The sequence below is a fragment of the Lampris incognitus genome, chromosome 3 (assembly GCF_029633865.1).
Source record: "Lampris incognitus isolate fLamInc1 chromosome 3, fLamInc1.hap2, whole genome shotgun sequence".
NCBI classification, from domain to species: Eukaryota; Metazoa; Chordata; class Actinopteri; order Lampriformes; family Lampridae; genus Lampris; species Lampris incognitus.
The window spans coordinates 106,974,749-106,988,760 of NC_079213.1; the positions used below are offsets into that span (position 1 = coordinate 106,974,749).

The following is a 14,012-nucleotide window of genomic DNA, read 5'->3' on the forward strand; positions in this document are numbered from 1 at the left end:
ACACACACACACACACACACACACACACACACACACACAAAATGAAGTGCAGCTGTGATGACTGTTTTGATTTGATTTTTTTTTTTTTTGTTATCACAAGAATATTAGGTTACGTTACGCAGACTCATTTACATTGAGCCAAGTGTCCTCCATCCCCCTCTCTGTGTCTTTAATACGTTCTGTTGGCTCCGCAATAGGCGGCTGGGAAGAGCCGTCCAAGCCCAAACGTCTGTCTGTCTGCACGTGCTGGTGATGAGTCATTATGGTGAGTAATGGTTACGCCTTCGTTTGGATTCCCATCAGCAGGCACGTCAAATATTTGTCCCAACATTATCAAAATCTTTACACAAGTCCGGCCAAAATGGGCATATCTTTGTGTGCACGAACAAAGGACCCCGTTAGATGACGGTTAAATGGGACCGATAAAAAGGGGGGGGGGGGGGTTGAAATCAGTTTCCATCTGAAAGCGTTATTGGCATCGCCGTTGCCTTCGAAGTGCACGTGTCAGGGGTAGGAGGCTTACGTCGAGAAGGACTCCGTCCAACAGGGAGCGAATCCGGGGAGTAATAACACCATTCATCTGGCAGGTCCCTGCATGAATAAGGCCCTCTGTAACAAGAGCGCAGGCCCCGATTCATCTGCGTGCCACTGGCGTCCGAGGCCAGAGAGCCGATCTGGAGCGTTCGAACGCTTTGCAACACGCGCCGCCTCTTTACAAATTGTGATTTCAACTGAGGAAAGCAGAGGGGGGGGGGGGAGGAGGAGGGGGGGTCACAGAGAGAGAGAGAGAGAATACATTATGTCTAACGTTTACAGCTCGTTCTCTTCCTCCTCTGGCGGAGCCGTGGAGCCACTGATCACTGACAACGGCAGAAAACACGCCGCGGCTTCTCCAGAGGCCTGTATTTCACGCCATAACCCAATGTGCAGAGAAAAACTCGTTTACATGTATCCCTCTGATGACCGCGTACACAGAAAGAGCAGCGAAAAGATACCGTCTTGTTCTCTCTCTCTCTCTCCCCCCCCCCCCTTGCTTCCCTATAGTTACATTGCATTTGAATGCAGTCTTAAATCTCGGGGAGACAAGCCGGGGTGGGTGGTGGGATGAGGGGCCCGGTGGGAAGAGGGACTCCGCCGCCCGCTGGCACAGACTTTAATAAGGCCTCTTTTTGAACATCCCTCTTTCCCCGACACACGTCCTGTCTGAGGAATAGAGACGAGAGCAAGGTGTTGAAAAAACGTGATACCCCCCCCCCACACACTTTTTTCTTCTTCTTCTTGTTTTATTCCCCCCCCCCCCTCCCAGTTTCAGCGCCTTGGCTCTCGGAATACAGGCAACCCCTGCGGGGTTCAAACCCTCTTTCAGCAAGAGAGCAAACCGAAGATGCCCCCCCACCACCACCACCACTTCACAGGCACAAGAGATCTGTGGTTAGATCACATGTAGGAGCCTCCATCATCAGTGGCTCCAACACGGCCAATGACTCCGACGATGCAGAGGAGAACGGAGGAGGAACACGGCACTGGAAGAACTCATAAAAGGTGCCAGCGATTTCTTTCTCCCCCCCCCCTGCCCCTTTTTCTCCCCAGTTGTACTTGGCCAATTACCCTATTTCCCAGTCGCTGCTCCACCCCCCTCTGCTGATCCGGGGAGGGCTTGCAGACTACCACACGCCTCCTCCGACACATGTGGAGTCGCCAGCCGCTTCTTTTCACCCGACAGTGAGGAGTTTCACCAGGGGGCTGTAGCACATGGGAGGATCACGCTATTCCCCCCCCCCCCACCTGAACAGGTGCACCGACCGACCAGAGGAGGCGCTCCTGCAGCGAGCAGGACACATTACCCACATCCGGCTTCCCACCCGCAGACACGGCCAACTGTGTCTGCAGGGTCATCCGACCAAGCCGGAGGTAACACGGGGATTCGAACCGGCGATCCCCGTGTTGGTAGGCAACGGAATAGACCGCCACACTACCCGGACACCCGTGCCAGTGATTTCTTAATAATAATAATGAGCGTCTAACCTGCTGAGGTGCATGAGCAAATGGAGACGGCTGAAATTTACTAACAGTCAAGATGGCTAATAAATCCATTTACCGGCACTTGGCACAACTTTTTGCTTTCTGTGACCTGTGGTGGTGGTGGTGGTGGTGGTGGTGGGGGGGGGTGGGGGTTCTGTCTCAGGGACCTGGTGCATGATACTCCAGCTGGGGCCGACTTGATTAAAACCAAACTAAAGCTGAGACTATTGGGGAAGAGTTTATTTTCTTTTGTTTTGTACAGATACCCCAAACCGCTCGGCGACACTTCTAAGACCGCTCGTATTACCCTGAGATCGAGAAACTACGTCTGGCGGCGTCGCGGCTGAAGATGGCGCCATACAGAAACATGCACGCCTTTATAAAAGTACGGCACCGCCGCTGATGATTCTGTTAACAGGGGAGACAGAAGCGGTTTCAGAAAAGCACATTACCACAATGAAACAAGGCAAAGTCTTAAATATGTCCTTAACACTGATAGATTGTGCTTTATATACACTTACACCGGTACAGTCTATAATGTGGAGGAGTAACCATAAAAATCGCAGCAGGAATGCAGCACAAGTTGTTGTTTTTACATAAATACAAGGCAAGTTTCAGTCAAGACCTTTCCTTTAAGATAGGATACACAAAATATACAATATGTTCAGTATGCGCCTGCAGTTCGCCGTCGTGCGGAGGGCCGCGTAACGTGGCCTGCGGCGGCCTCCGGTGCGCACCACGGCAGGGCAAAAACCCGCTGCACGACACCTCCCTCAACTACATAACCGCGACCTTGTTAAGCGGGAGCACGTCTTTAGGGATTCTCAATTCAGAGCCGTTTGCGGATACCGACGCCGGAGAGGAGCGGGCCGAGGGGCCTCCGTTGTCCGTCGCAAGCCCGGCGGCTCTCCTGAACCACACCCAACTTGAAATACAAATGTGACCCCAAAAAAAAAAAAAAAATCAATACAAATAGGCTCTTCCGCAACATCTTTACAAACACGACGCTCAGTAGATAGTCCACGTCCAGTAGGTTACCCAATTAACCAGTAGAAACGCAATGCACTAAAAAGAGGCACATACCAAAAAAAGCCGGAATGGCTCCTCACACAAAAATTAAGTCATCTCACCCAGACTTTTACTTACACTTGGGCAAAGTGTCCTCTGTAACCCTCTCTGTGTGTGAGGGGGGCCTGTTAGAAAGATGTGTCCGGAAAGTCAGACCCACCCAGCCGATGAAAGACCATCGGCCCGGGCGGCGTGGCGGGGAAAAATACGTCTTCCTCTAAATTCACATGTCAACGTCTCAGCAGCTCCCCAGCAGAGCCTCCTGCTCAGAGGGAACTTGTTAAAGAAACGGCTTTCGGCCTACCTGACACAACCCTGTGATCCTCACACGTGTCTCGCACATGCTAATGAGTTTTTACCCCGACGGTGACCAAATTACCGGCGTTAGAGCGCCTGGCAGTGGACTGGATGAGAAAATGGGAGATTCTGACAGGTGTCTTGTAAACCTGAACGATCCCTCAGATCCGGCTGGATGCCGAGCGCGGGGGGCTGTGAACGGCAGACTTGTCCTTCAGGGAGATTCAAGGTGAGAATACAATCAATTTGTCCTCTGATGTATTGTGTACCCGCCCGCCCGCATGACAAAAGAAGCGCTATTCATCCTACTTGCCGGGACTACAAGTATGTAAATAAATCATCGTGAACAGGTATTACAAATAGGACTGCATATAAAACTGACACTGACTTGCACAAACTAAACATCTGTGTTGGCGCCCGGGTAGTGTAGCTGTCAATTTCGTTGCCTACCGACACAGGGATCGGCGGTTTGAATCCCTGTGTTACCTCCGGCTTGGTTGGGCGTCCCTGCAGACACAACTGGCTGGGTCTGCGGGTGGGAAGCCGGATGTGGCTATGTGTCTTGTTTGCTATACTAGCGCCTCCTCTGGTCAATTGGGACGCCTATTCGGGGTAGGCGGGCTGGGGGAAGCGCGTGATCCTCCCACACGCTACGCCCCCCCCCGGTGAAACTCCTCACTGTCAGGTGAAAAGAAGCGACTCCACATGTGTTGGAGGAAGCATGTGGTAGTCTGCAGCCCTCCCCGGGTCGACAGTGAGTGGGGCAGCAACCGGGACGGTTCGGAAAAGTGGGGTCCCCAATTGGTCAAGTACAACCGGGGATAAAAATGGGGGGGGGCGGGGGGGAAATCATCTGTGTTACTGTGGACTGGATGCAAAACGGACATGCTAAAACAGTCAGACCCAGAATAGTTTCTTCACACCCCCTGCCTGGTGAAGCTGACTGCCGTGCGGCCTCGTGGAGGCGGGAGCTACCCAGGGGGCGCTCGTTCACGGAAATCCCATAACGACTCCACACAGTGTGCAACACAAACGAGGCAGCAGACCACAACGCGAGTTAACGCTGAACTGCCATCGAGAGCAATTTGGCAATAAGCGTCCGCTCCCCGCCACATGACGTCAGCGATCAAACGGACGCTGACGTTTCTGTGTCCCGAGAGAGAAAACGACGACGAGAAATACCGAAACGCGAACCTGAAGGGACTCATCTTCAGCACTTGTTCAGCCTAACAGGGAACTCTGTAAAGCGAAACGCGGTCAGCAGGTTGGCCGCCCTTCTGCTGTCGCCGGCACTTCGCCGCTGCGACGTCTTGAGTCGATGCAGCTGCGGGACAGTAGGGGGAGCTAGAGGGCAAGATAGGATGTGAGGGACTGTAAAGAGGCGTACGCTAACAGACGTGTGTCTTCCGAGTGGTCCCTTAGCACCTTCCCCACAAGCCACGTCGTTTTTCAAACGCACAACTCATCCGCTACGTGCTCCAGAAAGCAACCTTCCATCGCACCTCTTCCCAGGGTGCCGAGCTACAGCTGCTCCATAACAACGGACAGCGAGTGATGGATACGCAGTGAAAAGGCACCGCAGGGTCCGCACGTGTGACAAAAAGTAACCCCCCCCCCTCCCAAAAAAAAATACACGCTCTCGTGAAACAATTACTGGCATAGAAAACGAATTCGTCATTCAACGTTGGGTCACCTGACAGTCTTTCAAAGACCCCGCGCGCACAAAACAGCAACACCTGTTTCCTTGACCTATGCAAAAGAGATGTAAAGCACTTTGGAATGGGAACAGGCCCGGTAAGGTGCGAGGGCCGGTAAGGTCGTGGGTTTCGAACTTCCAACGTGCTGTAAAAGAACATCGGTCACTTGCTGGAGAAACGAAACGATCAAAACGTTTGCCCACCAACTGAAAACGGAGCCACGTGTGTGTGACTACTTGTTGCGTCTGACATGATGGACCAATAGCGGACGGCGTTGCATCCTTGGAGGCGGGACGCAGCAGGTCTTTCGCTCCGCACACGCCCTTGCCTGCTTGTGTAACTCACTCTGAATTGTGTCTATACAGCAGGTATACAGGTTTAAGAGCCGTTTAAAGTTTGTCAACAGAAACACATCGGCGCTCTGCAAGGGAGCAGAAAAGCCAGCGGTCAAGTTCCTGATTCGTCTGCAGAAGGTGTCGCTGATGTTGCCTATGAAGAAGCCGTGAAAGTACTCCTAAATGTCTGATGTTTGAACCTGAAAACGTTTAGCAGCTGAAGCAGAGCAGCAGGGAGACAGTCAAACGGTTCACAAACATTTTTTGTTTTGTTTTTTTGCAGTGCAGCTTAGCAGCAACAGAAAACCCCTAGCCAAGGCTCGTTCTTTGACCAGAACACGAGACATTAATCCATTTTTGCAAAATCAAAGTATCCAACTCAGTCACAGATACAAATTTGTAGTTCTCTTTCAAAAAGATTGCATTGACCCAACAGATTTTGAAGTTCTCTTTCTAGCGGATCCACCACATCTGAGACACCACAATTCCCTATGGATGAGAGCTGGTGCTTATGGGTCTTCGGTCTGAGAGTCCTTTATGGCTTTCCCACCATTGCCTTTAGGCTGGTCCAAGCTCCAACTTTTCCCCATGATTCATAGAAAAGCTAAAGCGAGTCAGATATGGGCAGAAATGACAGCCGCCGAGCTTGTCATCCAACATGGAGAACCACGCCTGGAGAAGTAGAATAACTGACCATGTTTGTAGTCCGGCATGGAGAACTACAGTTGAAAAACTATAGTTGTTAGCCTCATTTGTTGTCCATCGTGATAGGCTACAGGGTAAAAGTTACAATAGTCGACCATGTTTATCTGCTGTCCTAAGACATGTTATCCCAGGTACTGGCTTAGTTGTCATCCGAGTCAGACAGTGCAGCTGTGCAAAGATCACTGAAGATATCTGAAAGAAAAAAGAAAAGGCATTACAATTACCAACTGCTTAAATAAAAGTTAGAATAGCATCATCTATTGAAATATATGGTTCCAAGCAAACAGGCACATCATAACATGGGCAAACTGTGTGTTTCAAACAGTGTTTTAAGAAGGGCTGCACAGCCTAGCCTGGCTGCAATGCCAATAGCATACAGACTGAGCAATTCAGCTTCAATAGCATACAGACCAAGCAATTCAGCTTCAATAGCATACAGACTGAGAAATTCAGCTTCAATAGCATACAGACAGAGCAATTCAGCTTCAATAGCATACGGACCAAGCAATTCAGCTTCAATAGCATACAGACCAAGCAATTCAGCTTCAACAGGAGTGTAAAACTATGGGGCAGCATAGACATTCACTATTTACATCAATATTAGTGAGTCGAGTGCGAAAACAATGCTGGGGGAGGCAAAAAAGGGCAATCGCAAAACAAAAGTAAAGAGTGCTGATGATAAATGGCTTCCATTAAACAAAAAATACTGCATTTCAATCGCTAACGCATGGAACTCTGCCCTCCTATAAACACCCCTTAGTATAAACACTCCTAGAGAGAGAAAGACCGACAGATGGAAAAAGGGCTTCCAGTAAAAGCAAGAAAAAGAGAAAAAAGAGAGGGAGGCCCTATATGGGGCAGCAAGGGTGGGAGAGAAATAACGGAGGACCAAATTTGTTTTATGAGGGGAACAGAGCTCCATAACAAAGTCGCAAGGTCGCGGCTCAAAACATTTCAAGGAGCGGCCTTCAAAACCGATATGAAAGGGAGGACATCGTGCAGGGAATGGTAGAAGGGATGGAGAGAAAAAGCTGGAGAGAGCAAGCGATATGCAAAGGGGAGGGGAGGAGGGACGATTTGAATGTGAAGCAATGGCGTGCAGCGTTCTCTGCCTCTTCGACTCCGCAGCCAAAAGCTTTTCCAGCTCCGCCCAGAGCCTCCAGCCTGCCCTCCACCCAAATCCATCTGTGCACACATCCCACCCTCTCCCAAGGCTGGGAGGTGAACCAGGTCCCTCCAGCTCCCGGCTGAACTGCCGGGGGGGCTGAGTGAGAGGAGGAGTGAATGAAGGAGTAACTGAAAGGAGAAGTGAGAGTGTCGTAGCCAGGCTGCCAGTGGTTAGTCAGGAATAAGAGTGTGGTTACTTAATGAGTGACCTCCATCAGATGCTGTTTGTAGTATACAGGATGGGACCAGCCCTGTCTTCTCTGTTAATAGGTTCTTGACTAGCCTAGAACATGAAAACACAGTGTATACCAAGTTTCTTCACCATCTTACAAAGGAGAAGCAAAATGCAACATCCTACATAAAAAAAAAAAAATCCAAGCATATTCTGAAGACACCCTGCCATCATCACAGACAACTCCCATTTTACAAAGCATTGTCCCAAACCATTAAAAGCTCTTTTCTTTCTTTGTGAAAACAGAGGTAGGAAATAAGTTGTGATTCTGTGTTGTGACTGCATTGGAAACCAAGAAGAATTTGCAATGAATGACAGCAAGTTGAAAATATTTTGTCGCATGCCTACAGCTGCAGTAAGTGCTTACACTTATGGATGTGTAAGGCCATAAAGGTACCAAATAACAAAACGTACACTGCGTATACATAAGCACTGTCAGCACGGACACTTTACCACTGTCGCATTCCTCCATACAGACTTAAGCACGTAGTATTTTATTTGCCTGCTTGTGTCATGACTGCTGCTTAGGTCCTGTGTACGTTTCCCTTACCCATCCTGTCTCCGTCCCTGCCTTCAACCCTTCATCACTGTCTCCTCTAGTCTTTGTCCACCGGATACCCCCGGACGTTCCCTCCTGTTTACCACACCCACCCGCTCATCTGTTCCCACCTAGTAATCGTCTGCACCTGCTGCCCATTCCCTAATCAGTTCCTCAGTACTTGTACCGGTCTTAGTCATGCATTCCCCTGCCAGTTTGTCATAGTTTCTTCCACGGACTCTTTTGTTCTCACCAAGCTGATCCTGATTCTGCCTGGTCCAGTTCTGATCTCCGCCGTGGCAAAGTTGCTGCTTTGATTCCCGTGTAGATGAGAGCTGCCTCTGTGTCGAAGATTCGGTTCCCGCACGTTCCTGCCCGGTCCTTTGGTTTAGACCTTCAGCCTGTTTTTTGAACTGCCTGCCTTTTCCCCTTTTGGACTTTGTTCACCTGTTTTGGACTCATTCCCCGCTGACTAACTATAAGCCTGTCATTTGTGTTTTGACCATTAAAGCCTCCTCATTCAACAGCGCCGAGTCTGCATTGTGGTCCTCCGCCCGTCTACCCCGTTCTCACAACTTCTCTCTCTCTCTGTATATGTGTCGTTTCTACTTATTTTTTGCACAATTTCTGAGTTTACCAAATGAGGCATTTCACCGCTCATTGTACTTAAACGAAGTATGAGGAATAAACATTTTGAAAAAAAATTGACAGCAGGGATATGAAGCGTAAATATGTTCACTGAGGTTCACAAAGTTGAATCAGTTCATCTGGACACGTTTACTGAGAGAAACGTTTCATCACTCATCTAAGTGACCTTCGGTCTAAACTGGTTGCAGGTATCTCCGCCCTTATAAACAATACAGTGTCATAACGACCGAAACAAACGATCGGTTTCATATGCAAATTGCCATGACCATTAACTAGAGTTACAATGGCCATGTGTACTCTTCACAGAGGGTTGACGAATAGTTGCAATCACAGCACTGTAAGATGGTGACAGATGTACTCTAACCACCCCACCCCCCGGTTCAGGGATGGTAGTTCCCTCTTCACATAGACGGCCTCTTTGACTCCCTGTTCAAACCAAGTTCCCCCCTATGAAGGATGTGCACATCCTCATCCTTGAAAGAGTGGCCACTGGTCTGTAGACGGGTGTAGAGTCCTGGCCTGATGTGTTAGCTCTCCTGTGTTGTGCCATCCTCTTGGCCAGCGTCTGTTTGGTTTCCCCAATGTACAAGTCACAGCTATCCTCCCGGCCCTTAAGAGCGTACGCTATATTGCTCTGTTTGTGCCGGGAGATCCGATCCTTGGGGTGGACCAAATTCTGGCACAGTGTGTTTTGGAGTTTGAAAGCAACTGAGACGCGGCATTTGGAAAATAAACGTCTCAACTGTTCCAAAACTCTCGCCACATACGGAATCACCACTGGTTTACACTTGGGCAGCTGATGTCCTTCTCCTCTCTTCCATCGGCTGGTGCACTGTTTGGGTGTCCTACTGGCTTTGACAAACACCCAGTTAGGATAACCACACTCAACCAGGGCCTGTTTAATGTGGGATTTCTCTCCTTCCCCAGCTGCTGTGTTGGTGGGGACGTTGTCAGTTCAGTGGTACAGCATCCTGACGACTCCTAGTTTGTACTCCAGTGGATGATGAGAGTCACACCTTAGGTACTGATCAGTATGTGTTGGTTTACATTATAGCGAGCGTATACCATATTTCCCAGACTACAAGTTGCTGTTTTTTTACTCGCCTGGCTGGTCCTGAGACTTATTTTCCAAAGCGACTTATATAATGTAATTTTGTCGGACAAAAACGCTAAATTTCAACTATCGCCACTAGATGGCGCTGTTTAATCTTGTGACTCAATTGAAAATACTGTACCACCCATAATAAATGCGACTTATACACCGAAGTGATTCATGTTATTTTTCCTCTCAACGCATTTTTTTGCTAAGCGCGACCCATACTCCGGTGCATCTTGTGGTCCGGGAAACACAGCAAACGATTTTGCAATATTTGGGATTCTTCTTCAAAATTTGGTATTTCCATTCAGCCTTTTCCCATTCAAAACGTCAAATTTCACATAAACCGGCTTGATGTAAACCCCACCTTTCACTGTCCACTTAAGCAAAATTTGAATTTTTATCAACTATGGAAAGAGGGCTCATGATGCTATACTCTAAAGAGAGGTTAGGGCCCTGCATTGGGTCGAGAGTGTACAAACCAAAACCTTTCCATGGAAAACAGTACAAAAACCCACATCTCCAGTGGACCTGCAACAAGTTTACTGAACCCTTACTTCCTTGGGGTCTATAATAGTATAGTTTTACTGGCCTCCCTGAATTTCTCTTTTCAGTTACCCAGCAAGATAAACATGTGACAAAACAGTAACTCTCAGGACCATGACATGATGTTGAGATGCTTTACATATATGAGCAGTGTGAAACTGGAAAATACACAAACAGTAGTACTGGTAAGTATCACTTACTATATCACATTATTACATATGCATGGCTATACACCAGATAAGTATTAACCAAGGTAAGTAACAGAGTAATGTTACCAATCTGTTTAGGCTATATTGTATACACAAACCCAAGAAGGCTAGTTGTGTTAAGTGACTGAATGCATCACATCAAATATGAATACACAAACATCACAACACAAGTAATTACATTACATTGAGGATTAAGGTGCTACAGAACTCTGTACACCACAACAACCAGATATAAAAACAGTTTCTTTCCATGGGCTGTCATTCAAATGAACGCTTAATATTGTCAAATAAATCCATTTTGTATAACCTATACTGTACACTGTCTTGATGCATGCTCAGTAATTCAGGTAAGAGAATCAAAGAAGGTTGAATCAGTTCATCTAGATACAACGTTTATTGACAGATACGTTTCATCACTCATCTAAGTGACTTGACAGATACGTTTCATCACTCAACTAAGTGACATCTTCACACTGAAGATGTCACTTAGTTGAGTGATGAAACGTATCTGTCAATAAACGTTGTATCCAGATGAACTGATTCAACCTTCTTTGATGTACTGTACATTGTATGTATACTGGTACACTCTGTCATGTCCATTTACCTCAGGCATGTATGTAAGTAACCTGTTAACATCTATTTCAGCATCTCTGATATATTCTCTGCACCATTGCACTTTATCACTTCTTATTTCACCTGTATGTAGTCAATACTTGTGTATATATCTGAAGATTGTTGTGTTGTAGTGTTGTTATTCTATGTTAAGTACAATGTAAGAGCCATGAAACTGGAGTCAAATTCCATGTGTGTGCAAACCTACATGGCCAATAAACTTGATTCTGATTCTGATTAAAGACTGTATCCTTGAAAAACATGGTATAAAGCATAGATTCTAGAAAACATGTATGAAACTGATGCAGGAATCAGACTATGTGAATTCAGCCCGATTTTGACCAAATATTGTTGTCGCTGAAAAATTTCCAGTGTAGGGCCTGATTATGAATGTTGGGAATGACGAATGGGCATCTTTACCCTGTGTAGTGTGACATAACTGAAGAACAGCAATGTTGCCTCTGGGACGCCCCATGACACCCTGACGAAAAGTCTAGCATGTCAGAATGTTTTGTATTTTCCTGCCTAGTCTGACATCTCCTATGGCGTGTTCCTTGACGTTGACCAATAGGATGACAGAGTGCTCTCAGGCGCACATACACTACCGTTCAAAAGTTTGGGATCACCCAAACAATTTTGTGTTTTCCATGAAAAGTCACACTTATTCACCACCATATGTTGTGAAATGAATAGAAAATAGAGTCAAGACATTGACAAGGTTAGAAATAATGATTTGTATTTGAAATAAGATTTTTTTTACATCAAACTTTGCTTTCGTCAAAGAATCCTCCATTTGCAGCAATTACAGCATTGCAGACCTTTGGCATTCTAGCTGTTAATTTGTTGAGGTAATCTGGAGAAATTGCACCCCACGCTTCCAGAAGCAGCTCCCACAAGTTGGATTGGTTGGATGGGCACTTCTTTGAGCAGACTGAGTTTCTGGAGCATCACATTTGTGGGGTCAATTAAACGCTCAAAATGGCCAGAAAAAGAGAACTTTCATCTGAAACTCGACAGTCTATTCTTGTTCTTAGAAATGAAGGCTATTCCATGCGAGAAATTGCTAAGAAATTGAAGATTTCCTACACCGGTGTGTACTACTCCCTTCAGAGGACAGCACAAACAGGCTCTAACAGGTACTATTTAATGAAGATGCCAGTTGGGGACCTGTGAGGCGTCTGTTTCTCAAACTAGAGACTCTAATGTACTTATCTTCTTGCTCAGTTGTGCAACGCGGCCTCCCACTTCTTTTTCTACTCTGGTTAGAGCCTGTTTGTGCTGTCCTCTGAAGGGAGTAGTACACACCGGTGTAGGAAATCTTCAATTTCTTAGCAATTTCTCGCATGGAATAGCCTTCATTTCTAAGAACAAGAATAGACTGTCGAGTTTCAGATGAAAGTTCTCTTTTTCTGGCCATTTTGAGCGTTTAATTGACCCCACAAATGTGATGCTCCAGAAACTCAATCTGCTCAAAGAAGTGCCCATCCAACCAATCCAACTTGTGGGAGCTGCTTCTGGAAGCGTGGGGTGCAATTTCTCCAGATTACCTCAACAAATTAACAGCTAGAATGCCAAAGGTCTGCAATGCTGTAATTGCTGCAAATGGAGGATTCTTTGACGAAAGCAAAGTTTGATGTAAAAAAAATCTTATTTCAAATACAAATCATTATTTCTAACCTTGTCAATGTCTTGACTCTATTTTCTATTCATTTCACAACATATGGTGGTGAATAAGTGTGACTTTTCATGGAAAACACAAAATTGTTTGGGTGATCCCAAACTTTTGAACGGTAGTGTATGTAAACATGGCAAAGAGAAAGCGATGCTGTTGTTGCTGTCAGGTGGAACGACAAAACCGAGGAAAGGTCCATTGAGCAGTGGCAGCAATACCCCTGTCTTTTTGACGTTTCCTCGAGGGATGACCATATCAGAGTCAAAAAAGATAAATGTTGGCGAGAAAAAGAGGCACTTCAGCAGCCCGGTGAGTAGCTGGTTAAGCTATGCTAGGTTATCATTCCTCCAGTAGCCACAACAGCGTCCACAATCATTTTTTTTCTCTTTTCGCAATACAAGACTGCCAGCATCACACACAGCGGTTCTGTAACCATGATTGACAATTTCTTGACTCTCCTCCTGATGACCTATGAACTCGCGCAAGATCATGAAAGGCAGCATAGAATGATTGGTCGGGGTCATACTTGCAGTGTTGACAGTCTCCCTGCCAAGACACAGCAAGAATTAATGGCACTATGATTGCCAAATCTGACATGGTGACCATCATGAAAGACAAATATATTGTGTAGTCTGATCTTGGCATAAGGCTAGCTAAATCTTCATAACCGGCTGCCTATCATGTCCAGCAGAGATAATTAAAATCTGATCAAAAGAATGTGCTCATAGTAAAGATGGATCATTTCAAAAATTCACAAGTAATGCTTCTCAAGGGCTATGAAAGAATGATGGAATAGGATGAACAGACATCAGCTTTACTGTAGCACACCTGCCTTCTGCAGGTTACTCTGACTCACTTCCTGTCACACAGGAACTAGAAATTCATTGCCCAAACACTGCACTATGGGAAGCGACCAGCAGGGATAACCAAAAACATGATTAACTGGCAGGGCCAGAACAACAGTTCTTCCCATCTATGACACAGTGAGTCTCGTGATAAATGCACTTTCTTCTACATTCAGAGTTCAGTGCCAGACATGAAAGAGAATGTATTGACAGTTCATAACTGGCTTAGAAGATAACACAGAATGCAGAGTTGGCTCTCAATTAGCTTAAAACATAAAACAGAATGTACTGAAGCCCTTAACTAGCTTCTTACATGAAACAGA

General features: G+C 46.6%; 1 protein-coding gene across 3 annotated transcripts in view; it reads right to left on the minus strand.

Moving 5' to 3' along the window:
- Window positions 1–5,025: 5,025 nt before the first annotated feature.
- mcf2l2 (MCF.2 cell line derived transforming sequence-like 2) overlaps window positions 5,026–14,012 on the minus strand; it is a 146,332-nt gene continuing 137,345 nt past the window's right edge. For 2 of the 3 annotated variants that reach the window (XM_056277945.1, XM_056277944.1), the window contains exons 30-31: window positions 7,501–7,574; window positions 5,026–6,316 (exon numbers count right to left, since the gene is read on the minus strand). In XM_056277945.1, the coding sequence (XP_056133920.1) occupies window positions 6,264–6,316; window positions 7,501–7,574 (127 nt within the window). In that variant the 3' untranslated portion in view covers window positions 5,026–6,263. The remainder of the gene's footprint in view (window positions 6,317–7,500; window positions 7,575–14,012) is intronic. The other variant, XM_056277946.1, reaches the window with a different exon arrangement.